Source organism: Homalodisca vitripennis, unplaced genomic scaffold (genome assembly GCF_021130785.1).
Source record: "Homalodisca vitripennis isolate AUS2020 unplaced genomic scaffold, UT_GWSS_2.1 ScUCBcl_6565;HRSCAF=13842, whole genome shotgun sequence".
Taxonomy (NCBI): Eukaryota; Metazoa; Arthropoda; class Insecta; order Hemiptera; family Cicadellidae; genus Homalodisca; species Homalodisca vitripennis.
The window spans coordinates 6,236-34,109 of NW_025782675.1; the positions used below are offsets into that span (position 1 = coordinate 6,236).

At 35.1% G+C, this 27,874-nt stretch overlaps 1 protein-coding gene across 1 annotated transcript; it reads right to left on the reverse strand.

Annotated features, from left to right (window-relative positions):
- Positions 1–640: 640 nt before the first annotated feature.
- On the reverse strand, positions 641–27,729 carry LOC124373863 (DNA mismatch repair protein Mlh1-like; the record flags this gene model as incomplete). Its single annotated transcript, XM_046832184.1, is given in 11 exon segments — positions 641–851; positions 1,402–1,541; positions 4,101–4,122; positions 4,124–4,180; positions 4,182–4,301; positions 5,362–5,425; positions 9,480–9,639; positions 13,167–13,394; positions 14,702–14,835; positions 15,595–15,734; positions 27,573–27,729. Coding segments are annotated over 11 exon segments (1,381 nt in total), but the record flags the coding sequence as incomplete, so codon positions are not given.
- Between the last annotated feature and the right edge of the window lie 145 nt (positions 27,730–27,874).

Below are 27,874 nucleotides of genomic sequence, written 5' to 3' on the forward strand. Positions count from 1 at the left end.
TCACTCCCTAAGTGCCCCAAAACACTGTTGCCATGATTTGTCTTGCTGACTAATGTTTATCCATTTCTGCAATACATATAGCACATGTATGTAATTTTTAAAACTTAAGTATTTCAATTAATTCTGTCCTTGTGGAATATGTAAAAAGGTGTCAATAAATGAACTTTAAGTTATATAATATATGACACTATTCATTTGTATAAATTTGCATAAATAAATGAATAAAGTTCTTTTGACTTGCCTATTCTAAATTTGCAGTTACCAGACATAGGAACTACACAATTCAAAATTGTTGAACAAATATTACTGGAATGGGGATTTAAAATATATATACAGTAATAGATTAATTATATATTCACATTTATAATTATTACAAACAAATTGTATAAGCTACTTAGTAAACATTCCCTGTCTTTTCACTAAATAATTTTGTTTCTTAATTTCTTCTCATAGCATTTATTGTAATGTTTGCAAATTTAAAAACTAATTGTATTAGTAGTTAATCAATTCATTAAACAAATGTCTCACACGGCAATATTTTTTACCCCATATCATTTGAACGATCAATACTTTCGCAAGTTAAGTAATTTCCAATAATCAAACGTATTTAAATATTAAGGTAGTTTTAGTGAACACAATATTTTACTTCTAAAGATTTATATTTATTTACACTTGGAAATATATCTTTAACATTAACATCTTTCAAATACTTTATACAATTCAGGTAAAGAAGCAATTTGGACAATTGTTTTGTCCTCTGCAAATTTTCTCGGAGGAAGGAAACTTGCTTTCAGTGTTGGATATATCACATGTTCCACAGACCACTGCCATTCTTCGTTTTTGGAGTCAACCTAAAAAAACTTTCTCATTAGATGTCAACAGTGCTTTAGAGAGAGATTGGGATTAGGCCTAGAGATTCCATGTGGTCTTCGGCACAATGGTGCAGAGTAGGCTACTGGTCATGTGGAGTGGAGGGGGAAGTCGCGAGCTCAGTCTATGAGTTGACTCCTCTCTGCCCCCTCCTTGGCAGCCGTGGTTTCCCTCTCGTACATTTAGGAGACCACATGGAATCTCTCAGCCTGTACATACTACGGTTTGGACACAATGTACTATTTATAATATTAATGGATTCAATACATCTCTGCTGAGTGGTTTTTAGTACAATAATTTGGTAAAACCAATAATGCGACATCAGTCGTCTTTTACAATAAACTCCATATAAGCTTGCAAAGAATTCATGACATAGGACACCTTTTTTTTTAATGTACAGATATTCCTGTCTTCGATGGATACATTAAACAATACAATTGGAAAAACTAATATGAAGGAGGTGGTAAGTACTACAGAACTAAAATTCTACCATTCCGGTTTAAAAAAAGAAAAAGAACACTAGACACTTACCGAGGGGCGTAGTTTGCTGTAGAATTTGGCCGTCTCACGACAGAACGTCTGGAAACACAGCTGTTCATCTGTCCAGTTTACTTCACTTGCAAGTCTCAAAATATAAACTGGCAACTGCCCAAAGTCAGGTACATAATTAACTGAAAAAGAATACGATTAAAATGTAATTAGTACTAGAAAAATATTTGAAAAAGGGAATTAAATCAGAAAATGTGAAAGAATAACTAACGATAAATTAGGAAAGAAGGCATATACAAGATAGCTATCGAAAACTGAAATTGGAGGGTTAAAACTTGTGAGGTGGCAACACACATGCAGTTGTAGTTGAAGATGCCTAAAAATTAAAGATTAAAAAGGCATTTCATATGTCGGGATTGGTATATCAAGGTATGACTGTACCATTGCGAAAGAATAAATAATTTAATAAGATTTTAAACAGATTTAGTGTAGTCTTTCTAATGATAAGATTAGGCATTTCGATGTCAAATACAATTGCACTGTATAAATCTTAATGATTCTAACAGTCGAACAAGAACATTAAATTCAACATATTTGCAAAATTAATGGTATCAATAATTTAGTACTGAATGAGATTATGAAATGACCACTTGTGAAGCCGTATTTAGGCTGAGGCTAATTCAAACATGAAAGATCAAATTATTTTTTGATTTCATCAATTCTTTTGAGACAAAAAACTTGGTTCTTTTCCAGCTCAACGAAATTCCTGGATTTCCCGGTCGGGTGGCAGTTCTCTCATTGTCCTTCCCCTCCTTAATCCGCTCCTATCTTAGATGGGTGATGGTTATAGCAATCCCGCATGCCTATCTGCCAATTAGTGGTTTTTTTACTCTAAGCATTGTGGCTGAAAATAACAATGAGTTCTCTGAGTGGAGATGAAGCAGCTATTTACTGTTAGCCTTCCATCACTTTCCAATGATTTAATTTTAATTAACAAAAGCTAGTTCCAGATAGGTTTTGATTTCAGCCTTCAGAAAAGTTAGTGTAAATTTACAATTTAGTTACAAAAAATAAATTACAAAATTAGCTTGTCATTTCATTAAGAACAGGACTATTCACATCACTGTCATTAGTTTGAGAGTGCAGTGATTTTTGAATCATAGAGTCTTAATGATAATAATCCAGCCAATCCAAAACCAAAAGGGTCACACCTAGAATATCAAATGGACTAGAATTGATTTTTTATCATTTGTACAAAAAATGAAGATTTTAGATATTCCCAGAATAGTAAAGTATGATTATCTGAGATGCCGAAGGCCAATTAATAACGTTCTATACGCTCAGGATATCAGGTCAGTTTTTTATGTACTGGGTGTAGAGTTATCAAGCACTACTGGCTGTTATCAAGCAAGAATGGTACATTAAGGTTAAAACATGACTATTTGGTTGCAGCTGGGTAGCAATTCATTGTATAAATAAACCATATTTATTAATCAACATTGAGTAAATTAGAAATATTTTGTCTCAATCTCCATATTATAAGTTTTTCATTAACTCTCTTCCGAGCAATTGCCATAAATCGCCATGGTGGGAAGCCTGGTGCTAATTTCCAACCACCACAGATCATCACCAACTGCTTTATCATTGCTCTCTGCTTTATGCTGCCTGCCACCATATGACTGCTTTTGGGACTGCTAATGGAAATATAAATTGGCAGTACTGTGTTGTCCTTGTTTATTGTATGCTTTTATGCCCTGTGATGCTATCTAGCAATGATATATGAAACATTTTTTTTCGATATCTTCATTGAACATGATTAAGCAGTTTTTCATCAAAATAACTTTCAACATCTATTGATATTTTATAGTATGCCTAAACCTGTTTGTAACTTCTTCCAGCTACTGTTTTACTCACACATATTTGTAATGCTGCTTTTAAAATTCTTTGTACTACAAAACATGTTTTATTTTAATTTGACAATAAACTAACATTTCTTGTACAAATGAGAACTCGTTTTGATTTAGTTTACCTTATAGGCTAAATAATCTTTCTATACCACCATACTATACAGAATTTAATCACTAAATCTGAGGTACTCTCAGTCCCATTTCACTTGGCCGTCCCTGGTAGCTAAATGGTTACCCCAAGAACTCGGGTTCGAATCCTGGGTTGGACAGTGCATTTTTACACGTTAACAAATTATAATCTGAGCCAAGCCTGATGGGCTATGTAAAGTTCTAACTGCCTATTTATCAAGTAATTATAAAAACTGATGTTTTACAATTGTTTAGCCATTTCCAACTTTTGCTTATACCTACAAAGTTGTTAAAAAAGAGCAATGAATGCTGCCAACTTTACATCATAATTGGCCATTAATCAAAATTTGATGAAAATAACTGTAATGGGTTCGTTTTTTGTTTGTTTAGTAATTTCTGATGCTTCTAGATACCCACAGCCAAAGTTATTATATTCAGTTGCATGGCACATTTGCTTTTAAAATTGTTATACTTCAGTGGTAAGGAAACAAAGTTTTAAGACATTATAATGTAGGATAAATCCTTCTGTTCTTGAATTCCATTCTGAATTAAAAATGCAGTTCTGTTCATAACTGGATATAAAAAAAAAAACAAGACTGCACAAGCAATTGAAGTCCATATTTTAAAGTATTGTGGACCAGTGGTAAAATTGGCCCTATCATTACTAATTTTAAATAAATGATTGCAGTAACTTTGAAATAGTACCTAAAAGTAATGGAATGGTAAGACAGCATGGCATGGCCATCAATGTCGATGGAAAAATAGTCTTTGAGCATGACAGCCTTTGGAGACTAGCAGTTCCGTGGCATCAGCAGCCAGTTGAGTCTTAGTGCCGTATTCTGGCTTCCAGCTAGCCTCTGGACAGTCCAAGGCGAGTTCACATACTTCCATCAGTGGCAGGCTTTCCTGTACACAACATAATTTCTTGTTAATCCAGAAATTTATTGATTTTACAATTGCAGGGTTAGTTTTCTTAATGCAGTTTTATTTATTAGTAATATGAAATACAAATGATAACTTTTTATGTCACTTGTCATCACTAATATTTTCCAATATTCTAAGCAGAAAAGTATACAAGCCTTTGTGGCTTTGGGCAAATTTAATGTTTAATGAGACAAAATAATTTTTTATTTTGCATTTAATGTGCCTCGTTAGTACTGTATGCAAGTGATACAACACTTCTAAATTATAATAGTAGTCTAAATAAACTTATTTAGGAGGAAGACCATACAGAGCTTTAAATTGTTTAAAGCTAACCTTTTAGTAGTAAATCATAAAAATATTTTCTTTATACTATGCAATATATAAAAATATATTAAACCTGTTAAAAGTTGTTGAGATTATATCTTGACAGTAGATTAAGATGGAACTTTCATATTGGAAAATGATGTAAAATGTAATCTAGAATTATTTTTCTTTATGAAAATTAAGAAGATGTATCGGCATAAATATTGTGGTTGCAACTAATTATGCTTTATCCATCTTTTAATTTAAATTATGGAATTTAATGGCAAAAAATCATTGTGAATGTTCATGAAAATTAAGCTTGTTAACACATTGCTTGGAGAAAACTTAGTCATAAATATAATATTGAACTGGTTAAAACAAAAAAATATTTTATTTTGTACTCAAATATTTGATTTTTGATGACTAGTATTATAAGTTTTAAACTACATTGGTTTTAAATTATATTATTTTAATTTAGTCATAATATTTTACTGTTATTTTAATTACTACTACTTTTATAGGTTTATTTATATTTCTGACGGTTTTATATTTATGAATCAGACCGTTGATTATTCCTAGTCATTATAATATTGATTTTGTCCATTGTATATCCTGTGTTTAAATCCAGTAAAATTCTTAATTCAAAATAAAAAGTTATGGTGATCACCAACAAGCATATTTAAGTTAGCAACTTAATAAAATTTGATACAATTTTATTACATTCTCTGTAAATTGTTACCTTAAATTTGATGACTCCGAAGTTGCCAAATTCATATAGCAAGATTTGATAGAACATTTCTTCTCTGAAAACAAATATTGCATATATTATATGCATAATAATAATACTTTATATTACCTAAATTTTAAGTTCAGTAATAACAAGTTGGGTCTGCTCCAAGACATCCTTAATTTTACGTCCTTTTAAAGTAATACTGGGAATTAAACTAAAACTGGTTTTGGAAACAGGCATGACACCAGCTGCTTAAGCCATTGTCATTACCGAACTAAGATCCCCATTGTAGGCAGTCATGATCATTGTTTCAAAACTACAATCTCCGCATTGCAGTCGGGGTACACCAGATCCAAAAGTTTGCGATCTCCAAAACTGCATCCACTAGGTACTCTTAATAGATCCTTGATGCCAGTTGTGGAGATTTTGGAAAATACAAATGCTGAAATCTGACACTTGAATTGATAAAAGACCCCATAATAGTACTCCATCACATTTAAAGCCCTGAAGCTATATAACTCCACCACAGATTTTTCATTTTCCTCCTTAATTTGTATAAACAAATTTCCTCAGACATTCAATGGGCATTATGATTATTGGGATCTAGTTTGGATTTTGAGGAGAATGAGTCTAGATTTTGTCCCAAGTGAGTCATCCCAATGGACTGAGTAGTTCTGACTCCCGAATGGAGGAACATCGTGAATTTGAGGTTAACTCTTGCACGTTCTCAACTGGTGATCCTGATGGTGCTGACGATGGCAACAAAACTAGGACTACACCAACAAGAAGATGAGTTTTGTTGAAGCTCTGAAAAACGGCAAGTCCAAAAGTAACGAAATAGGCCAAGGATCGTCAACCGCTCTTCAGGATAGGCCTAGGCCTAGTAAGCCTAAAAACGTAATGTCAACAAACAACAGACAAACGGTAGGCCGAAGTGGTCTTACAATTGAAAGGACTATAAAGAAGGCAGCAAAATTGTACCAGCCTATCATAGGTACAAAAATGGCCAGTACCGGTACAATAAAAGCAGTTGACAAAATTCAATGGCTGTTTGTCTCCAGACTCTCTACAGATGTAAAAAAGGAAAGTTTTGTAGCCTATCTCAACAATCAGTTAGGCCAAAATGGCATGGACTGTTAAAATCCTGTCATATGTTGTGAAGAATGGAGGCCAAGGTTTTACACCTACAAATCTTACAAAATAGACTTAAGTGTGAACGCTTGGAAAAGCGCTCTGAACCCTAATATCTGGCCAGAGGGAGTTCTGGTTAAATCTTTCCGGAGTGCCCGAAGAAGTGTGTGTGACTCTTGTGACAGTGATTTTTTGGGGAAAGGCAAAAGCTCAAAAATACGGATGTAATAGGCCTAGCTGCCAAGCAGCCTGTGTCGCAATTTGATGAGTCTAACCTAACCCCTAGTATACATTTAAGCAAATTAAATGTACATAGCTCTAATACAAGTGTAAATAGCTCTGTGGAAACAAGTAATGCAAATCTCACCGACAGTGGACCTAATCAGGCTCTTAACTAAAACAATTTAAGGCTAATTAGGCCTAAACCTAATAGTAAAGATGATCTAAGAGTAGCTTATGAAAATGTTCAGTGTTTGAGATCAAAGTTTAACCTAATCTCACTTTTTACTGATAGTATCTACCTTGACATCCTGTGTTTGAGCGAACACGATGGTTAACAATGAGACAGACTGCTATAGTTGCATTGAACACCTCACCCTAAGGGCAGTCTTGCCATATTTTCTAAATGGTGCCCTACAACACCAGCCCTGATTATAAAAATAACTAAACAATTTAAGAACTCACCTAGCCCGGATCTGCATGGTATGAGTACAACTATGATTAAATTTATAATTGATGAGATAACCGATTCCTTGTCTGCTGTAATAAATTTGTGTCTGAGCCAAGGTGTCTTCCCTGAGGTACTCAAGATTTCTCGGACAGTTCCTATTTTAAAGAAGGGTAAGCCTGAGTCAATATCAAGCTACCGGCCTATATCCCTGGTTCCTGTTTTGGCGAAGGTGTTTGAGACTGTCATGAAAAACCAACTGGTCGACCACTTTGAACGCAACAACTTGTTCTCAGAGTCCCAGCACGGATTTCGTGGGGGTAGATCGACAGTGACTGCAGTTTCACATGTTAGCTCGAGGATTCTGAACGCCTTTGAGGAAAGGGGCTCTACAGCTCTTATCCTGGCAGACCTCAGCAAAGCTTTCGATTGTGTGTCAAATGAAATGCTGTTACATAAGCTGGAGATCTATGGAGTTCAACAGGAGGTACTGCGGCTACTACAGTCCTATCTGCGGAATCGTGGACAGGTGATGTCAGTTAGGGGGGCCAACTCCAAACTGCAAGTGCGCCATGGTGTGCCACAAGGATCTGTTACTGGGCCAATTCTGTTTTTGATCCTCATCAACGATATCAGCTTGCTTGGTGATTTAGTGTTATTTGCAAACGATACGACCATTCTATCTGGCGGTGATACTCCTGAGTCTGCTGCTCTCCAAGCTGCTAACATGTTTGCCAGGGCTGAAGATTGGTTCTCAGCAAATAGGTTTTAAAAACGGACAAAAACTCAAGAGATGGTGTGCACCTTGAGTCGAACAACTGGCTGAGGAACAAATACAACTAAACTTTTGGGCTTCACTCTCGACCCAAAGCTGTCTTGGAGTGCACATATTGAGACTGTGTGCACGAAGTTGGCCCGTGTGACATTTTTGCTGCGTAAACTGACTCTCCTTACGGTGGAGCATCTTGTCACCATCTATCATGGACTCTTCCATAGCCACCTAAGCTACAGGCTGTTGACGTGGGGCCATGCGCCTGGCTGCTCACAGGTGCTCCGGTTGCAGAAGAGGGCTGTGTGCATCATCTCCTTATCTGTGTACCTTGACCATTGTAAACCCATCTTTGCCAGACTGGGGATCTTGACTGTCTATAGCCAGTACATACTCAACAGCTTGCAAACGAACACAGTTTGCCCACCAAAGCCAACATTCACCTTCGTAGTTTACGAGGAGGGGACACCATTTCCTCAACCTACTGTAGGCTCGGTTAATTCCTGTACTGGCTATGAAAATGTTTAATGTACTGCCTCTACAAGTAAGGCATCTACGGCTGGAGGTCTTCAAGTCTAAGATCAAGACTTAGCTGCTGAGGAGAGCATTGTACCACTGGAAGAGTTTTTTAGTAGCGAGTTTGACACTATTTTGCCGCCATATACTGTGTAAATAATGTAAATAGTTTATAAATAGCTCAAACTTTAACAAAATGTCTTGTACATGGCTAAAATTTTTACGCCATTGATCCAGCTACCTGGTCAGGGATGCAGATAACAAGTACCAAGTATTTACTAAATGTTTTATAGTAAAACATTTTTGGTATCTCAAACAGGTTTTGAGAGATTGTAAACCAGCTTTTCCATCACAAGGAACACACATGCTAAAACAAGTTCAAACTTGGTACGAAAACTGATTTTTTTTAAATATCTCAATTAAGTTTGTTGGCCAACATGGTACACAATTTTTTGTTATTTTAATGACCATATAAACTATAAAAAATTCACAACTTCGTTATTTATGAATGTAGAGCTAAAATATACAAACATTGTTCTGGAATACTTATACATTTCTTTAACTTTTTGTTATACAATTTTGTGTTGTAACTTGAACGGTTCTTGTGAGTACAAATAAATTCCATGAGAATAAATTAATAATATTTCAGTTGTCACAAAATCTACCTATATTTTCCAACTGAGCCATAAGGACTATTTTCTATCTAAGACAATAAATTTGTACAAATAACAAATCCACATTCTACATTCTATGTTGAAAAAACCATATACAACAAAGTACATGTTTTACTAAAAAACAAACATTAAGAGAGCGGTTTATGAAAACTTTAAAAAATCAGATAAAGTAGGTCTGCCAGGAAATAAAAAGGGCTAGAACTAAGGTTAAAAGACCTTTTTGAAAAATACTACCACTATGCCTAAAATACTGCAGATGCAGGAAATTTCCATACCTACCAGTTCTTGGCTTAAAAATGAAGTCAAGAATTTTCAGTTTTCTAAAGTGTAATAGAAAATTAACATATTAATTATAAAGAAATTAACTTACGCAAGCAAACGTGTATTACACATATAAAGATTAGTGTCATGTTGAATTAAGGCACGCTCTTGATCGACACATCCAACGAAAATTAAGTTGGATAGAATCTCTCTTAGTCCAACGTGAACGTCTTGCTCTATTTCTCGTCGTAGATTTAAAAACACTAGTTAACTGGATGTCTCGCCTTGAAAAAAATAAAACAACATGACTTTAATGTAATTTGAACTACTGAAGGAAGATTATTAATTATAATAAGTAACTTTTTATGGATTAAACGTATAAAATGAAACTAAATTGCAGTAAAAACCAGTATTAAATTGACGATTACCTTCCTTCACTGGAAGAGAGGTTGGTATCTGGCTTTTGAAGAGGGTTGATTTGTTGACTTGGGAAAAAATTTATGTAGCTTTTGAGAGGCACTATCCGTGCGAACAAGCTTGTTAGCTGAGACGGTGGGCGGCTTATCGTTTTCTTTAATTACTTCTGGTAACGATGGGAGTTTTGCCTGAAAAAATTGAGAATATCAGGAATATTATGACTTAACAGTTTGCACCGAGCTTTGGTAAAATTTCTTAAATTCAATTACTATTTAAGCATCATAGACTCTAAGCACTCATAAGTAGAAATGCTACTTAAACACTATTATAAACTCCACCTTAATGAAGTTGTGAATGTTTTCACATAAAGTACTCGAAAGTGGTTTCATTGACATTGTCATATGGCATATTTACAGTTTAGTTAAAGGAAAACAGAGGAAAGAGCACTAACATGCCTCAACAAGCAATTCTTTTCCAGACTACAGTCCAAAAAACAGACTTCTACAGCACAAAATCATATAAACGATTATTTCAAAAGTTCCATGAACATAGTAAAGATTCTTCTCTTATATCGGAAGTAGATTTTAACCTTAATAGGCTTTTTAATCCTAATTTGTAATTTATATATTATTAATTGAGGAAAAAAGGAACTGAACTATGGTACTGGAAATATTTTAGACTGAAAGTAGATTACAAGAGTCGATGATGGTTTCCGAGAGCTACATACATATATATTTTATTTAACAGGGTGCAATGAGGCAAACTCAACTGTGGCTTCGTATGTAGATTTAAACAGCTGGAAGAAGACATTTTGACTGAAGTAGGCTTCTCAATACTATGTATGTATCTATTTTTCTCCATAAGGACAAGGCAAACTTTACCATGGCACTGGAAATATCTCAGACTGGAAGTCAACGCTTTTTGATTGAGGCAATAAGACAAACTCAACTGTGGGAATATAATTAATTTGAACCGGAAATGCTTATAACTAGCTTTCACTAACAAGAAGATTTGATGAGTTTTAACTCATTTTGAAGTCAAATGAATAGCAATCTAACAAATATCCGTTTTTTACAGTTTTAGAACGTAAAAAATATGAAACTACACAGTTTATTTTACAGTTTGCACAACTGAATCGTTAATTTGCAAAGCTGACTGCAATAGAGAACGAGCTGTCACCTGACACTAATTACAATTTCCTAGTAACAGAGTGCAAAAAGTCAAAACTTAACGAGAACTATACATGTTTTGATGCAATACATCTTTGTAGACACATCTGTAGAATTTCAAAGCATTTGGCCAGTACAAAAAAGAAAAGTGCACGTTTGCACTAGATGTTAGGAAGTAGTGCAATTTCCACAATGTCTGTACAGTGTGGATGTCGCAGTTAAAAGGGTTTGATGGCATACATTTTACAAGTAAATAATGCAAGAGTATAAAAAACTTATTCCTTATCTAGGACATTATTACAACTAATACAGTATAGGGGCTATAGATGTGGACAAATCATTTACATGACATCTGAATTAATTTTGTTCATGCACATCTTATGCAATCATTCAAAGCAGTTTTTATATGGGCATAAATATTATCCCAGATTCCAATCTGAGCATGTTAAAATTCTTTCAAAGTTCTAATAAATAACAATAAAATAAAAACAAAGAAAGAACTTAAATGATCTAATACATAAATTAAACAGTAGCAGTCGTGGGACTGCCGATAGAAGTGAAAACGGAACTATTAAGTTGAGAGTAATTAAACAATACGTTATAGTAGCAGTACATCTGTAATCGTAAATGTGACGTGTTTTTTAATTTTCCAATTTTAAAATCCACGAAAAAATATTATCAAATAACTAGAAATCTATTTTACCACGCTAGTAAGATAAATCTTATACCGTAATAATACTCATTTCATGATGAAGAGGTTAAATATTAAATTAAGTTGAGAGTAATTAACAATACGTTATAGTAGCAGTACATCTGTAATTGTAAATGTGACGCGTTTTTAATTTTCCAATTTTAAAATCCACGAAAAAATATTATCAAATAACTAGAAATCTATTTTACCACGCTAGTAAGATAAATCTTATACCGTAATAATACTCATTTTCATGATGAAGAGGTTAAATATTAAAAACATAATTAAAATGAATAATGCTAAATTTTAAATACAAATATTCGTACAAATATTAAAAATGTTTAAAAATATATTCGTTGTTTTCACTATTCATTTATAAGTGAGTAAACACCGAGTGAACAACAGTGAGTTGAACACCGTTGTAAATAATACAGTTATTGCTACGGATAATTAAAGTATATAATTGCAATAACAATTAAACCCACAATATTTTTAAAACTAATAAATTAGTTAAATTAACTTGGTTCTTTCGTAAAGGTATTTTTATTGCACAATAAACTAATTTATTGAGTTAATACGGTATCAGTGAGCCAATGCGCCAACTACAGTTCCGGCAGATGAAACGTTCACTCATCACTTCATACGTTACTACAGGCTAAACTAAACTTCCAATAAAAAAAATGATAAATTACAAAAAAAATATTCATCTATTTTCACACAACTTTCTCGCTGACAAATTTTGTCTGACCAAAAAATAAAAAAAATCCTCGCTTACTACTTTTTTCTTGTCATTGTAAACGCTATGTAAAATGTAAACAATAATCAAAATTATTTCGAAATTTGTTTAATATTTAAAAATGTAACCAATAGATTGCCAATATTAAGAGCTTTAATTTGACGCATCTTACAGAATTGTACGACATTGGCTTCACTTTTAAATCGCGAGAGGAAGCCGTAAAGGTCACTGATTTTCGCATCTGTTTTCATACTCCGCCGGGACAGTTTTAACACAGCGAGAGACTGACTTTTTCATGCAGGTTAGTAGTCCGCGGCCAAGTGTACGGTTAAAAAACACAGCGAGACTGACTTTTTCATGCAGGTTAGTATCATTAGCATGTCGGTGACGCGAACCGAGGATTTTACCCTCTACCAAAACGCTCAACGCGCCCTAAAGAAGTTTTCACTTCAAAAACTTATTATTAGGAACCTGACAGGGCCTTATTAAAATAATTTAATTGTCAGTCCATCTGTCAATTTTCTCTAGAGGACATAGAGACTTCCCAAAGAACTCTATTGATTTTGAGGTCAAAAGATAAAAGGGGAGTCCGTTTGTCTGTGCTATAACTCTTTTATGCTCTGTCCGGTCCTTTGATATTCCGCTGTATTGGTTTTTTTAAATTAAATAAAGTTTAACAAAAGTTACTGAGAGAGTTGCCTACTATAATAACGAGTTTTTCATTTCATTTCAACACGGTTTCAATTCCAAATAGAAGAGACTTTAAGTATTACAGTTACAAACCTGAGTAAAAAAATGTACGAGAAGTGTTCGCTCCTGCGAGCAGTTTTTCAACTTCCTGTTTTATCCTCTCCACTACTGCTTCCTCGTGTAGAAAATTGACCTCGTGTTTTGTTGGATGGACATTGACATCCAAGTTCCGAGGATTCATAAACAGACTCAAATATATAAAAGGATGGGATCCTTTAGGTAGATACAGTCCATAAACATTGTCCAAGGATTTACGAATTGCTACAACAAAGACATCAACAATTAAATTTATTGTAATTAAACAGTTAGCAAATATATTTATACAATTTGGGTTTATTCATGAGTTTGTATTTGTCAATCAAGGCAAAGAACTTCATACATAATTCCCATTTAGTACTGAAGTATTCATCAATGAAGGTCTTTGGGATCAAACCTATATTTATAATTAGATAAGAAAGCTTTGAAATCACTTGACAAAGCAGGAGCGCAAAAAAGCTTCAAGTCAATCGCCTTGGGCAACTTAAGAAAATTCTAAGGGCATCTCAGAAGTACGGCAGACACAGCACAAAACAAAAGAACAGCTGCTGTCCTGATGTTCAGTTTGCATATTAACAAACGGTGGTAGGCAGAAAAATTGACTTGTCTTGCCATCTAGCGGCAAATTCGAGAACTAAAATGACATCTGCCTAATATTTTAAAAATTAGCTTGTGGGATAACTCGTTTTGGGTATAATAGGAATTTCAATGCTTGCAAACTAACTCGCATTCAAAAGATTAATATTATTCAAAGAAGAATTACTACTGTTTCAAATGTTCATGGTTCATTATCCAAACCAAAATATAGTCAAAATTATCAATTGATTATAGTATGAGACATATTAATACAAGCCTGGGTTGTGGCACGTTGTTGCCGGCTATAATGGAAGAATAACTAGTGATGGAATAATCAATTGAATTCAACAATCAAGTGATCGTTACTGCTCATCTTTACTTCTCATCTATCTTCCTGAATACCTTTACCTAATAATCTAAATTAACACGTGTTTACACTATGAGACAGGATGTTAGCAAACAATAATATAAAAACTACAGAATAATCGAATGCCGAAGAAGAAAAACGGAATGAAACGAGACGGGAAGTGGACTGCGGTAACTGTCCATAAGGGCAGGTTTGCAATGATGTGTCTCAACATTAGTTAATGAATGGTAAAGCCCGACAGTCATAACAATATCTGTGGGCAACCGACCACGGCCTCACCTGTAAAACTAATACAACTTAATATTTTTAATTAATACTAATTATAAAATATGGATAATCCTGTCTAAATTTTGGATTCGATAATGAACCGTAATGTTAAGAACTGTGGTAATCTAACGTAGAATATTAATGAACAGATGACTATAGAGTCATCTATACCATGTATAGACATGGTATGTAACTTCACTAATATATCATGTTTTCTGTTTTAGACGCTTACTAAAAAATAAATAAACTTGAAAATTACATCATCCTATTAGTAAAAAATTAACCCGCCAATACTAAAATAATTAATACTTAAAAATATTACCTGATGAATCAACCAGTCTGTTGTTGATGAACAGAAGAAAGATCGCCTTCTTGGTAGAAAAATTTACATTTGTAATATATCCTTTTAGTTTTAACTGGAGACCTTCATCTTCTGTATTTATTTCTAATAATTCTCTAGATTGAGGAACAAAAACAGACATTTACCAACACTTTGCTTTAAATATTATTGAAGTGGACACAATAATTAACTTCTTTCTAATATATTATTTTTTTAAATCTGATGCATAGATTCATGCTCTATAGTACACGATTCACAGATTATAATCACAAAACAGTAGCAGTAAATGCTGTAAACTGTGCATCTAATGACTAACAAGCTCTGTGCAAACTTTGTAATATCTTATATTAAAAAAAATGTTATAGCCTAAAGGTAAAATTTGTTTATTTACAGTTTAATTATTTATATATTATCTATCTTGTACAAATCATATTCCTACAGTTAGAACCATTTTGATAATTAAAAAAACTTTAGCTAGTGAATAAATCTTTTATTGATGGTATTCGTTAGGAGGTGAAAATCGACATAGGTGTAAAAATGTGATACACAGGTGTATCTTAAGGCTTAATAGATGTACTGTGTTTCAATATTTGTTACACCATTAAAAAGTTACAATACCAATAATTTTCAAAAACTCACTAATTCGATTATTTTTTCATGATTACAACAAAGTTCTTAATAACTAATTCAATTCTGAGTTTAAAACAAATTAAAAAGCATTTCCTGTATTTTAAAATACTATTCTATAAATGATGAACTGCCCAAACACATTATCATTCCATACCTTATAAAAAAATGCAAAATGGTGGATTACATTACACAAAACTTAAGCACCCTTTATATTTGATAGCCCACTAGTATCATGTATTTTTTACCTGGTGATGTTATTGCCGTAAATAACACGAATGTTATCAGTATGACTTGACTCAGGCTCCGTTCTGAGATCTACTAGGCCCTCTCCATGCTTCTTGAGCGTAAATCCAACATGTGGATTGTGAACTGCGTAGCGGCTAACCTGTAAATAACACGAATGTTATCAGTATGACTTGACTCAGGCTCCGTTCTGAGATCTACTAGGCCCTCTCCATGCTTCTTGAGCGTAAATCCAACATGTGGATTGTGAAACTGCGTAGCGGCTAACCTGTATAAAAAGTCACTAAAACATCATATATATTGCTAAATACATAAAAGATATCCCAAAAAATCTTGTAGTAAATAAATATGAAACAGTAAACCTAACACAAAACTTAACAGTTGCATTTAAGGGACAGTTTGTTCCAAAAGTAGAGCAGATAGTACATTTGTTAAAGGCCAAAAAATATGGGTTAGTTGAGTAATATTTGTAATGTCTATTTGTATAATAAAAAATTATATTTAAAAATAATGACGAAATTTGATTCTAAAGCTCTTAAAGGAAGTTCAAATTATTTAAGTAAAAGTTTGGACAGACTTTTACAAAAAATATGCAGAACCAAGTGTGTACACAGAGTTTAATTTTATACTGCACTGTTGTGTACGGGTTACGGGGAATCGGAATAAAAGACTGAATTAGTTTACATCATCGACTGTGCTCGGTTAAGGTTGGAGGGTAACTGAGAGAGAGACAAGGGCAGGACACTGGAAGTGGTAGTGGTGGTATGATCTGGTGGCGTGATGAGAACAGCCAATGGCATTTATTCAAAACTGATCACCCCATATGACGTCACAGCATCATACGATCATACAGTTGGTCTTTGGCTGTGGCTTTAACTTGCCAGTAACAATTTATAATATGTATAATAATTATTATTGTAATTCAATACATTACATTTCCTCCCTTCCAAATTCCAAAATAAATTGAATTCACACAAGTCATAGATAAATTAAACAATACAAGTGTAATAATAAATATATAATAAACACATTTTAAATATAAATAACACATATCATTAGTAAATGTCATCCTTAAGTACTGTAAGTTATTTACAAGTTTAATTTCTCTACAGGTTTCCTAATACGAGTTGGGTATCTGTTTGTATGATCAGCTGTTCTAGTGACAGGAGAAGGAACAGCTGAGGGCATGGGCGTCATTTCAGCTTTTTAACTGGGTGGTGCAAGATCTACTGGGGGGTATGGAATACCCCCAGGTGGAGGGGGGGTCCGGGGCCCTCCCCCGGAAAATTGTAAGAAACTGGCTTTAAATTTGTTAGTATTTTAAGCTTTTTCAAGCTATTTTTACAAAAAATTTTTACTACTGCTAACAACTTAGCCTAAAACAATAATTTTTAATGAATTGAGTTATTAACTAAACCACAAGGTCCACAAGTGAGGTAATTATTGTTCACACACAACTCAAAAGTGTGCCCAATTTTAATTTATGTGTGCCCAGCCCGTTTTGTTTTTTATAAAAGGAAAAATCAAGTAAACATGATCAAACAAATTTCACTTTATTCTATGTAACCAGACTGCATCCACAAGTTAGTTTTAAACAAAATGAAGCCTTCTCTTCTGGCTTGAATTGAAGTCATCAATTACTTTTTGAAATGTCTATTTCTACACTCCTTTCAATAGCCAAAAGGGCTAACGAAGACAACCTCTCCTGGCCAATAGAGTTTCTAGTATATGTCTTTAACCGCCGTAAGCATGAAAAGGATCTCTCACACGATGCCGAGTTCATTGGAATTGTATAGTACAAACGAAAAAGTTCAAAAAGCATAGGGAACACACTTTTCAAAGATGTTTGTACAAAAACGTCAGCTCTTTCTTGGATACTTTTGCTTCTTGATTCCTCCGTTTCTGTTTAAAACAGTTTAGTTTCAGACAGAAGAATGTCATAGTCTAAAACTATAGTATTTACACACATACTGTACACTGGCTGTGTCTATATCACTTCCACCTAGAACTTTGCTTAAGTGGTTAAGTACATCTAGGTTGTTTTCTTGAAGCCTGGCCTCTATCTCCTCGCTTAGGATATCAATAACTGGCCAGAGGATTGAAACTTTGTAGTACTGTTGTACAGATTCAAATGGAGCTTTACTCCCACCCCCGATTTTTGAGGGAATTTTGCCCTTTCTTGGCAACTCGGCAGCTCTAAACCCGCACGTGTCAGCAATTTCTGTGCAGTGATTGAACAACTTGGTGAAAAACTCATCTGTTTCTGAAGGATTGCAAAACTTCAAGTGTGCTGTTTTTTACAGATTTCACAACTTCATAGGTCACACTGCTTGACTGAAGGGTCTTTGACAGTATGTCACATTGTGTTAGAACTCTCCTGAGTAATAGAAGGTCAAATACAAAGTTGAAGTCCTCCATATTTTTCAACAAAGCATTGGCTTGTCCACCACTGTCAGGGGTCTCTGTTTCAGAAATCTCTCGTAGTGTCGTAAGAGTGGCATCAAAATTATCTAACAAAGAACGCACTGCTTCGACACGGCAAGCCCATCTGGTATCACTCAAAGACTTCAATGTTGCTGTTCCACCACTAAAGCTTTTTGCACTTTTTTGAATGTTTTCAAAAACAGCATGTCTTTTAGTTGATTTCTCAATGAAGTTGTAAAGACTTTGAAGCACAAAGAAGGTGTTTCTTATTGAATTCACGCTTGTGCAACAGCTTACAATGCACAAGTTCAATATATGTGCATTGCAGTGAATGTACATTGCCATGGGGGCTTCTTGTATAATTCTAGCTGCCACTCCTTTGTAGGGACCCCTCATGTTCGAAGCCCCATCATAGCACTGAGCACGCAGATGTTTAATATTCAAGTCCAGTGAAATCAAAACGTCCTTAAGTACATTTGCCAGTGTATCGCCATCAGTTCTTCTAGCACGGTAAAACCCCACAAACGACTCATGAACTTCTAGTTTATCATTAACATGTCTCAAGACAATAGCTACTTGCTCGTGCTTTGCTATGTCTTGGGTCTCATCAGCTATAATGGCAAAAACATTTGCATCTTTAACTTCTTTGGCAATGTGCAACTTAATTTGTTCCCCAATTATGGACAGAAGCTCATTCTGGAAAGTCGCTGAAGTATATTGAAAATTTTTGCGATGCTCTACAAAGAATTTGTTTACTAAACTATTATCTTTGGAACGAAGCCTCATCAGCTCCAAAAAGTTTCCTCTGTTTTTTGAATCTGTAGATTCGTCATGACCTCTTAGAGCAATAGATTGTCTCCCACAAAATATCAGGGATTCACACAAAGCCTCTAAGTACAATCTGTTTTCTTGTACTTCTTCTGAATACTTTTGATTTACTTTTTCAATAACAGTGCCACTTTTGTCGGCTTCTCTTAAAGAACTGAGTTTAGTGTTACTACTTCGATGCGAGTTACTCTTTTCATGATTCTCAAATACTTTTACAGCTTTCTTCCATTTGGAAAACCCACTGAGTGTAAATACATTTTCTGCATTTTTTTCTTCTGGGCTGTAAAACGAACGGCAGGCAAAACAGAAACGCTTTGTCAGTTAGAGGACTGTATTCCAGCCAAGGATACAGTTTATACCACTCTGGCCTAAATTTCCTACCATCCGTTTTAGGGAAATTTAATTCTCGTGGTTGGAATGAGCCTTCCCTAAAAAACGCCTTAGCCAAACCTGGGCCATGAGCAGGATCACGTTTATTAATTACAGTGATTGTCAATTGGTCAGATGAACTAGAGGAACAGCTAGGACTCTGCACTTCATCTGTAGGAGTAGTTGTGGTATCTTCATTTGTAGTTGTGGTTGTTAACTGAGCCGATGACGAATCTAAAACGTCTACTACAGCCGGTTCTGGTTCATGTTCCAAAACAACTCCTTCTGGTAGTTCATCTTCTAACCGTTTCTTTTGTTTGCTGGGCCTGAGCTAAAGTAGGACAGCAACGAACTCTGCCCTTTTTTGTTCTTCTGAGCCTGAAAAAACCCCATTAAGAATAGCAAAAGAACATTTAAATAATGGCAAAATGCTACTAGAACACAGAGTCCTAAACCTAAAATTAATACAAGTCTAATATAACATGCATAGGCTTTGCACAATTTTTTTGATTTTGGGCGCTATTGTGTGTGACACTATTTCTCATCTCTTTGTTTTGACATCGTACCATTTGATAGGGGATTGAAAGGGCAACAAAAAAGATGCCCTGACATTTGACTTCAAGTTTATGGTTTTTCATACCAATTTAGGTTAAGAAATTTTAAATGGCAATCATTTTGAAACTAATGATTGAATTAAATTGGTAATTCTTCTGAATATGGATATTGTATTAGATAAAAACCATGCCAAGTTTGAGTTAAATCGGTCAAAACATTCTCGAGATATAAATAAAAATTTAATAAAACAAAATGGTAGATATCTCAAAAACGGTGTTTTTAAGAAAACCATTATTCTTCATTTTTACTTTATTTTGATTTATCTACCAAAGTTTTGTTTTGTAATTTTGGGAAATTTTGTGTAAAATTTGTATCGGAATAAACACAGCCTAACAGCCAATGAGTAAAACAGTCATACTTTTTATTTGCATACTGTAAAACTGTACTTAAGAAGCTGTAGGCGTACACGAAAACCCAAGTCTGCCTACATTACCAGGTTTCGAAATAGTTTAAAATTTGCTATTAATCTGGTATTTTTATTACACATAATCTTTTTTTGCCTAAAGATAAAGTTCATTTAGTGCCTTACTCTACGAGTTGATTGTAAAACATGTATTTTAAATAATTGCAAGACCATAAAAGATCTGGATGTTTACTAATTATTTTGTATGACCTTTTTAGTCATTGGCTCTTCGACACAAACGTCTGCAGCCTGACAGCCACGGCATTGCAAAAAACAGCTGTCAAACACAGGAAGGCGGGAGTTATTAAAATGACAGTAACATAACCTAATTAGAGGTATAAGCTGAAATTACTTAATTTCAGGTGATTGGATGGTATCGTTGTTATTTTTACATATATAGGTTAAAGTAGTGTTGCGTTAAATGTGAGGTTATATGACATCGGTAAAAGCATTTAGGTGGCCAAACAAACAAAAATAAACCTAGTATTCCATACCGTACTATAAAACAAGCTACTTCCCTTATATATGCAAAAACTTCTCCTATACCAACCAATTACACCTATAAAATGTTTAAACAACTAAAACCATAACCGTAACAATGCAGAACTAACTGGCAGAACTAATAAAGTTAGAAGTTGAGGTTATGTTTTTTGGGGGCCATTTATTGAAATCTAGTCAGTAAAAAGATTTTTCTATTTTTCAGCATTAGGCCTAGTTGGATGTAAACAAAGATGGGGAAACTCCAGAAACTGACCAACACCTAAGTTTAACCTACGAAATAAGAAATAACTGAACTAAACTTACCATCTCTTAGTCCATGCAATCATACGACGGTTCACTTGAAATGTAATTCACATCGTACTGCAACTGCACTAATCGAATACATCTACTGAGGAGTAAGGTTAAAGTAGGCAGGCGACACGACAGACGTTGTCTGCTTCTAGCTGTAAAGACAATATACTACAACAGGTGCCCTGTTGCCAAATCTCCCTCGCCCAACTGTGTATTACAGAGTTGCCGTTTCCAGACGGCAGACGAGAAGCAGCCTACATTGCTCATTCTCGCTCTTCACGCATTTAATGTTCCTTATTTCATTTCGTAAATTCTACTACACCAATATTTCATTTTTAAGTTTATGATTTACAAGTTTTTAAAAGACGTGCTATCTTTCTGTGCTAAACTAAGCAAAATTAATGGAGAATTGATAAAGTTAAAAGGTTCCCTATTGGTAGACTTGTATTTTCCAGTTTTAAGTAAGTTATATGTAAATTATTTAGACATTTACTTCAAAATTCTGGGGTGGCAAAATACCGGGCTCCACAATTCTGGGGTGGCAACTGCCACCCCTTGCCACCCCCAAATTACGCCTATGGCTGAGGGTAGAGAAAGACGTGGTCTAGAATGAGGGGTAGTGATGTGACATGGAGAGGTATGATGCGGTGAGGAGGGGGAGAGACCAGCTGATCTAGTGAGGTCAGTGTTACTAATTCTGACTGGGCTTGGAGTTGGCGGACACTGAGCGCCTGTCTCACGCTCCGCAACTGTACGGTCCTGAGATGGTGGAATTTGACTGTCACTGTCAACAATACTACTGTGTAGTCCTATCAGCTGATCAATATGTCTACTCCAAATTAAACCAGTTTTTGTCATAACAGAATACATCACATTATTTAAACTGTTTTATTACAATGCCCTCTATCCATTTGTCTTTAGAGCGATAATCTCTCACTAATACAGATTGATTAGGAAATAGAATTCTCGTTTTTCTACCGCCAAAATATTCTTTTTGTTTGTCCTGTTTTAATTGCACAGTTCTGGCTACATTAGGTCTGAGTAAATCTAGCCTGCATCTTAGTGGTCTATTGAACATTAATTTGGCAGGTGTCTCGTTTAGTAGTACTATGAACGGAGTTTCTGTAATCAAATAACATCCTATTCAAGGCTACTTTTAGTATCAATATTTTCTTGAAAAGCCAATCTTATTTTACGTTTAGCATACTTAAATGAGTTCTCAGCCTGACCATTAGACTGAGGATGATAAGCTGGTGAAAATGTATGTCTTATACCATTAAGTTGCATGAAATTTTTAAATTCAACTGAGGTAAATGGTGGTCCATTATCACTATGGATAGTGACAGGTAATCCAAATCTTGAAAATAGTTTCTCATAACTTTTCTATAGCTAGCTTAGCTGAAGTAGAGCCTACTTCAAATACTTCCAACCACTTAGTGTAAGCATCAATTACTACCAAGTAGGTCTTATCTTTGAAAGGACCCAAGTAATCAATATGCAATCTTTCCCATGGCATAGATGGATAGTGCCAAACATGTAGATTACTCTTACTAGGACTAGAACGTTCCATAAGACAGGAAGAGCAATTGTTCGCTAGGCTTTCAATGTTTTCATCTATATTTGGCCACCAAATATAGGATCTTGCTACTGACTTCATTTTTACAATTCCCAAGTGACTCGCGTGTAACTCATTTAATACGTAGCTACGCAACTTGTTAGGAACAACAATTTTATATCCCCACATAACAATGCCATGCTCAACTGTTAGCTCATCCTTCCTTTGGAAATAAGGTAACAATTCCCTATTCTCTCCTGACAAAAAATTTGGCCATCCGTACATCACATAGTTATGTATTTGTTTTATAATAGGATCATTTTGGGTTTCAGCTTTTACATCTTCAAAAGTTAAAGGTACTGAACTTTCAGCGATACAGTGTAAATAGGTACCTTTCCACCTTGGTTCATTGTTATTATTTACAATGTGTTTAGTGCTTAATGGTAAGCGTGATAATGTGTCTGCGTTTACCATGCTTTTCTGACCTTACATACTGTACATCAAAATTGTATCCACTTAAAAATAATGCGTATCTTTGTAATCGGCTTGCTGCGAAAACAGGTAAACCCTTTTTCGGTCCAAATATGCTAATTAAAGGTTTGTGATCAGTACACAATGTGAATTTTCGGCCATACAAATATTGATGAAATTTCCTTACTCCATATACTACTGCTAAAGCTTCCTTATCTATTTGTGAATATTGACATTCTGCTGGTGATAAAGTACGAGAGTGGTATGCAATAGGTTTCTCAACGCCTTCAGGGGTTATGATACTAAGTACGCAGCCCAGCCCTGTCGAGCTTGCGTCTACTGCTAGTTTTACAGGCAACTTTGAATCATAATGCGCCAAAACTGGTGCTTTAGTCAAAACATCCTTGACATGGCTAAATGATTTGAGACATTTTTCATCAAAATCAAATGGCACGTCCTTTTTTAACAAGTTGTACAACGGACTCAAGATTGTTGACAAATTATTGATAAACTTTCCATAATAATTTACCAAACCAATAAAAGCTTTGACTTGAGTGACAGATTTAGGTACAGGTGCTTGATTTATAGCTTTAATTTTAGATTCAGAGGTATGCAGTCCATCTTTATCGATACTAAAAACCAAGATACTCGATTTTGTCTACAAAGAACGTACATTTATCTTTCTTTACGGTAAATCCTTTTTCACTCAGGCGTTTACAAACCTCTTGCAACCTACTTACATGAGTTTCGTTGTTAGGTGCGGTGATAAGAATATCATCCATGAACACTGATATACCTTCTAAATTATGCAAAGATTGTTCAATAACTCTTTGAAATATGCCTGGGGCTGATGAGATTCCATAAGGCATTCTACAATATGAGAAAAGACCCTTATGCGTGCTAATTGTACATAATTTTTGTGACTCACTGTCTAACTTTAATTGCATATAGGCTTGACTAAGATCTATTTTAGAGAAACGTTCTCCATGCTGTAAATTTGCAAATAAATCTTCTATTCTAGGTATAGGGTACTTGTCTACTTCTAGATACTGATTTAGAGTAACTTTAAAGTCTCCACATAGCCTAATTTCACCGTTCTTTTTTAATACTGGTACAATGGGCGTTCCCCATTCCGAGCTGCTTACTGGAATTAACACTTGTTCGTCAACTAAGCGTTGTAGTTCTTTTTCTACCTTACTTTTCAATGAGAATGGTATCGGTCTTGGCTTAAAATACCTAGGTTTTTTCTTTCTTTTAGATTTAGTTTTACTGGTTCGCCTGTATACTGACCTAGTTTCTCAGTGAACACTTCTGGAAACTGATTAGTTAGCTCGGACGTCATTGTCTCGAAATTAGCCTTGTTATCTATAGGTCTGTTTATAACACACAAGTTATTTTTAAACGAAATGTCAACTCCCAGTACTTTAAGCCAATCACGACCCATTAAAGGATGTGAACCTCCTCTAGTCACATACAAATCTAAGCATTTATGTATTTTCTCATAGCAAACATCAACATTAACTTTGCCCACAGGTATAATAGGTTCATTAGTGTACGAACTCAAAGTTAGGTCGTTTTTCTAACAATTTACAAGAACTAAAATTATTTTCGGTACTTTGGGATTATACCGACCACACCAGTATGAAGAACACAAAAATAGAAATTTATAGAAAACAAACATGATAAAACGAAAAAACAACTCTTCAATTACAAAATTACAAACTTACAAGCATTTCCAGGTATTGTGATCGGTATTGTTGTCGCTGTTATCTTATCTTTCTCGAGAATCCTGATTACGGCAGGCCGCGCGGCATCACGTGATTTGCACGGTACATCATTGCCTTTCCATTACAATTCAATTTATATTTATGATTAGCCCCTCTAGAATTTGATATTTTACTGATAGGTACTATCTCGAGGGATGTTTTTCTTTCGTCGACATCAGCGCGGGGCAGCACCGAAGGTGCTGCCCCGTGCTGATGGCCGGAGGCACTCGCATTTTGGGTGGCGGAATGTGATCAAGAATAAAAACAAGTTTTGAGTGTTTTTTTTAATAAAAAGTTTAGTTTGGTAAATGTTTGTTTTTGTTGAATTTTTGTGTTTGGAGAAATGTAGAGGTAAAACACGGAAGTACAACAAAGCGATGCACCAGCTGAAACGGGCGGCGAGACTCTGCAATCACGTTATCTACTAGACGCTCGACTTTGACCTCTGTCTGAGGATGGGGAGGTGTTTGCGATAAGACAATTCCTGTTTTTATATTGACGAAATATTGTTCTACGCTAATCTAGTAATCAGTAGAAACGAAATGTGAAATAACGATTCATGTCTGGGTGTGGTCGGTATAATCCCAAAGTACCTTATTTTCATAAAAATCCTCACTACACACTGTGACACTAGCTCCAGTATCAACTTCAAATATGGTTTTCCTCGACCTTGCACTAGGACTTTAATCTTAATTGGGTCAACTCTAATTCTTTCACCGTGAGTTTCATTTACTTTAAATAAATTCTGTATGTCCTCGACATAACTCTCAAGATTTTCATCACTCCTGAACATAATTCTTAGAATTATTTGAATCTGACAGTTCTGAACTATCATTTTACAACATTATGTTTTCTTATAATCTTTGTTTTTCTTGTTTTGAAAATTAGACTGATAAGATATACCTTTTCTTAACTTTCGGAAAGCTGCTTGTCTGGTAACTTACTAAATTTCAGTAGATCGACATACCTTAGATATGTGATTTCTTTTACCACATTTGTGACACACAACACCAAACAATTTGCACTGCTTCCTATAGTGACCACACTGCCCACAGCACGTACACTGCACCTTGACTTCGTGCCTTGCGTTGTAGCTCGCGCTGCCACCGCTGCCGCCGACTCTCACATGTGGGTGATGCGCTGCCATCCACTGGACCCGGCTGCCGCCGTTCACTGTCAATGCCGCCGCATTCTTCTCCGCCGCTTCCACTGAGCAGAGACGATTTTCACAGCCTGGTCGAAGGTTAGGGTGGTCTCTCCCAACAGCCTCTGCTTGGTCGACTCACTCCCTGATGCCGCTCACCAGTCTGTCTCTGAGATAGTCGTTGAGGGATGCGCCAAACTCGCAGTATGCAGACAACTTCTTGAGGCTGGCGATGTACTCTGCGACTGAATTCTCCTTCCTGCTGATTCCTTTTGCTGAACACTCTTGTACCTTTCAGCTATGAATGATGTCCTGAATTAACTTCACTAATTCATCAAACTTTTTCACTGAAGGTTTTTCCGGCGTACATAAATCTCGTAACAAACTGTACGTTTTCACACCCACGACTGTTAGTAACGTACTAACCTTTTTGTCGTCACTAATACTGTTACAGTCAACGAATAATTCAAATCGTTCAACATACGAATTCCAAGTTTCCTGCACTGTTGTCGAATAGTTTCACCGATTCCGCCAATAATTCCCGCCATTTTTACTGTTTCACTAAATAAAGACGAAATGTTCCAATTTACGACCTTGTCTTCCAACATCAAAATGTACCGATTTTGAGTCCACGTGACGCCAAACTACAGACACACTTCCTCCCACTATAATTTTTCGGAGAAATTATTTACGCACAATCGAACAGGTTGCATTGCACTTGCGGGATCGCATTAATACCTCGTCGCCAATTGTTGTGTACGGGTTTACGGGGAATCGGAATAAAAGACTGAATTAGTTTACATCATCGACTGTGCTCGGTTAAGGTTGGAGGGTAACTGAGAGAGAAACAAGGGCAGGACACTGGAAGTGGTAGTGGTGGTATGATCTGGTGGCGTGATGAGAACAGCCAATGGCCATTTATTCAAACTGATCACCTCATATGACGTCACAGCATCATACGATCATACAGTTGGTCTTTGGCTGTGGCTTTAACTTGCCAGTAAACAATTTATAATATGTATAATAAATTATTATTATAATTATTATTGTAATTCAATACATTACAATAATCACAATCACATCACTATCAAAATAAATATTACTTTAATTTTCAATTCAAAATATGGAAAGTCTTCTAGTATAAACTATGTTTAATAGTTTTCCATTAAATTGCAGCACAAGCGAGACAACACAAAATAATATCAATTTTTTTTTAGATCCAGTTTTGCATTATCGGTATCGAAGACCATCCAAGTGTTTGAGAAATTTTTTTCCTGGGCTAGTGGTACTGAACATCTCAGCTGGTAGCAATTACCACAAGACTACCTCCAAGATGAGAGAAAAATGGTTAAAATTTCTGACTTTTGAGAAATTGTTTGAAAAAACTCACCCAAACAGAACAGTCAATTATGTGCATTTTTCAAGAGAATTTGAATGATATTTTGCACATGGAGCTGCACTCAATCACCCAACATCGAAATATCTTAAAAATTTCAATTTAGTCTATTAGTTGTGTACGACTTCGATTTTATTGTAGTGATTGATGAACAGTTTATTTGGAATAAACAAATGCGGAAATAAAATAAAACACTGCAAATCTGAGACTACGTAACCACATCTAACACTCGGGCATGTTCCTCAGAGGGACTTTTGAGAGCTTTCCTGCGAGTTGAGATGTTAAAGAACAAGTCCTCCACATGGATCTGAGTCCCTTGGTTTCCCGCACAAGCTTTCACTGGACCCTTCAATTTTCCATCTTCATAAGATGCTCTGAGAACATCACCAAAATAACAACACTTCAATCTACGTACAACTTGAGATATGTTGAAAACAGGCTTTTTTTTAAATCAGCGTAAAGGATTTTGAACAAGTATCTAAAAAATAATTTGTTAATGACAGCATAAATATTCGGTTA